We start from the raw sequence: 3201 nt of genomic DNA, 5'->3' as shown, positions 1-3201 counted from the left end.
GGGCCCCCCAGAACTGGAGGAAGAGGAAGGCAGCCTCCTAGACTGCACAGTGGGCAAAGTCCTCCCAGCCCCCCAGGATCCTGGCTCCCTTCCCCGAAGCCTATTCCTCACCAACAACAGGAGTAGGGCCCCAAGGTTAGGCAAACAAGTGAGCGATAAGGCGCTTCCAGGCTGGGCCTTGTATTCAAGGCTTGTCCAGCTCTGGGGCTGGCTTCCTAGCTGAGCGAGAGTCCTGCAGGCACAAATAGGGCCATCTGCCATGGCCACCTGCTGATTGTGCACCTGAGGCCTTGGTGCCCTGGTACAGCCTGGGTTAATGACCCTGTTTATCCACTTGAATCATCTGATAAGGGGCAGCAGGGCCAGCAGGCAGGTGACCCTGTGCCCTGCACCCGCTGCTTCATTGACTGAAGTGATATCAGGGCCACGTGGAGCTTCCAGGCCTCCCTCCCCCGCCACTTCCCCACCGGTCCTGCCAGGGTCAGTGTGAGTTTCTTTTTTTTTTTCAATGAACATGACTTCTGGAGTCAAGGTTGTTGGGCGGTTCCCCCCTTCCTCCCCCATTTGTGGATATAAATAGCACCCACAGCACAAAGCAGGGGGCGGGAAAGCCTGGAGGAAGGAGGAACAGATCCGCAACCATGAGCTCCAGCCAGCCAGGGACCTGCCCATGCCAGGGTGCTGCAGGCCGCCCAACCATTCTGTATGCACTTCTGAGCCCCAGCGTCAGGGACTGGCCCTCTGTGCCCCCAGCCCGTGGCCGCTGCCTGTGCAGGCAGCACCGGCCCGTCCGGCTGTGTACTCCCCATCGCACCTGCCGGGAGGCCTTGGATGTTCTGGCCAAGACGTTGGCCTTCCTCAGGAACCTGCCGTCCTTCTGCCAGCTGCCCCCCCAGGATCGGCGACAGCTGCTGCGGTGCTGCTGGGGCCCCCTCTTCCTGCTTGGGTTGGCCCAAGACACTGTGACCTTCGAAGTGGCTGAGCTCCCAGTTCCCAGCATACTCAAGAAGATCCTGCTGGAGGAGCCCACCAGCGGTGCAGGCCATGGCCAGGTGTTGGATCGGCCCCAGCCCTCACTGGCTGCAGTGCAGTGGCTTCAGTGCTGCCTGGAGTCCTTCTGGAGTCTGGAGCTGGGCCCCAAAGAATATGCCTACCTGAAAGGGACCATCCTCTTCAACCCTGGTGAGCTCCCAGACATTCCTGGATGGGCCAAGGCTGGAGGGGGGGCAGGGCCCAGCCAGGGACAGCGCCTTCTAAGGGCTTGACATCTGTGATCACTTTGGGTCCTGATTATCACCAAATAGTCATCTCACAAAAGAGGCTCAGAGAGGCTAATTGACTTGGTGAAAGCCACACAGCCAGGTAGGGGCAGAGCAAGAATGGGGACTCAGGTCTATTCATATCAGTATCTAGTCCTTGCCACTCTGCCTAAGAAATTGCCCTGACCCTCAGGGAAGGTGGGAGTGGGGAAAGGGAGGGTGGGCAGACACAGCTGTGCCCCAGTCACGCCTTCACGAGCGGACTGCATGGGGAAGTTCTGAAGGTGAAACTCTGTGGGTTCAGAAAGACCACATAGAGAAGAGGAATAAAGATGAAGGGGTGTGGGGGAGGAGAGGGAGGAGTCCCCATAAACTTCAGCTGGGAGAGCAACGGATAGAGGAAGTGTTCTTTGTAATCTGGAGAGCATCTAGATGAGAATTCCTCACCAAAGGCCCTCGTAGAATGCATTATTATAATTCATTATAATCATAGTGAATACTCATATTAACTTACCATATGTTAGGTCCAGTTCTAAGACTTTTACATATACTAGCTCATTTAAACCTCATAACAAGCCTAGGAGATAGGTATTATTATTTATCCCAATTTTACCAATAAGGAAACCGAGGCACAGAGGTTGAGTAACTTTGTCCAAGGTCACACAGTTAATAAGTGGCAGTGTGGGATTCAAACTCAGGCAGCCTGGGTCTTAACCATTGCTCTATACTGCCTCTCCATAAAGGATGGAAAAATGAAGTGATAAATAAATAAATGAAGGAGGTAGTAATGGGGCCTCAAAGGCCAAGCCGGTGGCCTCCAGTCTTGGGCCAGTCTTGCCCCGTGGTGTCAGAGTAGGCTACTCACCAGCCATCTGTGCCTTCTCTGCCCGCAGACGTGCCAGGCCTCCACGCCTCCTCCCACATCGGGCACCTGCAGCAGGAGGCGCACCAGGCCCTGTGGGAGGTCCTGGAGCCCTGGTGCCCAGCAGGCCAAAGCCGCCTGGCTCGTGTCCTCCTCACGGCCTCCACCCTCAAGTCCGTTCCACCCAGCCTGCTTGGAGACCTGTTCTTTCACCCTGTCATTGGAGACGTTGACATCGCTGGCCTCCTCGAAGACATGCTTTTGCTGAGGTGACCTGCTCCAGCTCAAGCAGAGACTGGGTGGAGGCTGGCAGCACTGATTCGGCCTGGTTGTTCCCTGGGTGACCCGGTGCTCCCAGAGGCTTCCCATGAGCAGCTGGTCCCGGCCCAGCCAGGTGGGCTATGGGGCCCTCACTCAGCCCAACCCCATCTTGGCCTTCCTTGGTTTGGACACAGTGCTCCAGCTGTCTGGCCAGCCCTTGGTGGTCCCAGAGCCTCTGGGCCAAGACTCCTATCCCTTCCTGGGACGGGGTTGGTTTTGACTGCTCATTGGGCCAGGAGTCCTATTGACTTTGTACAGAACTGACTTAAGTTATTGGGTTTTGTAATAAAAGGTGTGATACACTTGGAGCCTGTCACTGTAATTTGTACATGTGGAAGGGACCCGTTCACCTCCCGAGCCACCCTGCCCCTGTCAGTGGGAGCCCAAGAGGAAGGAACTATAAGTGGCACAGAAGCCAGACCTCAGGAAACTAGAATTTTAATTTTTCAGAGTGGGATGATGATTTCATTTCTGGGGGTGAGATTTATTTCACGTGGGTCTGAGTTCAGGGGGCAGTGTCAGTTCAGGACCCTCTCATGTCCTTGCCTTTATCTTAGGGGGTAGGGAGTGTCTCTCCCTGTCTTCAAATCCCCTGCTGACCCCTCCTTCAGCTCCTGCCCCGGCCTCCCTCTCACCTCAGTGAGAACTGCCAATTATAGCCAATAAGGAAAATGAAGCAGCCCATTTCCAAATTGAAACAGACAGGTTACAGGAATTTCTTCAGTTTGGGATCATTCACTTCCCCCATTCCTTCAGCGA

General features: G+C 55.4%; 1 protein-coding gene across 1 annotated transcript; it reads left to right on the top strand.

Annotated features, from left to right (window-relative positions):
• Nucleotides 1–617: 617 nt before the first annotated feature.
• NR0B2 (nuclear receptor subfamily 0 group B member 2) lies at nucleotides 618–2744 on the top strand. Its single transcript, XM_067711790.1, has 2 exons — nucleotides 618–1182; nucleotides 2153–2744. Exons 1-2 carry the CDS (start codon nucleotides 642–644, stop codon nucleotides 2392–2394), a joined length of 783 nt encoding a protein of 260 aa, XP_067567891.1. The 5' UTR covers nucleotides 618–641; the 3' UTR covers nucleotides 2395–2744.
• Nucleotides 2745–3201: the final 457 nt, after the last annotated feature.

This window comes from Pseudorca crassidens, chromosome 2, assembly GCF_039906515.1.
Source record: "Pseudorca crassidens isolate mPseCra1 chromosome 2, mPseCra1.hap1, whole genome shotgun sequence".
In the NCBI taxonomy this organism is placed as follows: Eukaryota; Metazoa; Chordata; class Mammalia; order Artiodactyla; family Delphinidae; genus Pseudorca; species Pseudorca crassidens.
This window is presented reverse-complemented; position numbering and strand designations above follow the sequence as displayed.

Coding starts and splice junctions, on each gene's coding strand:
- NR0B2 (XM_067711790.1), top strand. CDS start 642: ATGAGCTCCAGCCAGCCAGGGACCTGCCCATGCCAGGGTGCTGCAGGC. Junction 1,183..2,152: donor GACCATCCTCTTCAACCCTG/GTGAGCTCCCAG, acceptor CTCTGCCCGCAG/ACGTGCCAGGCCTCCACGCC.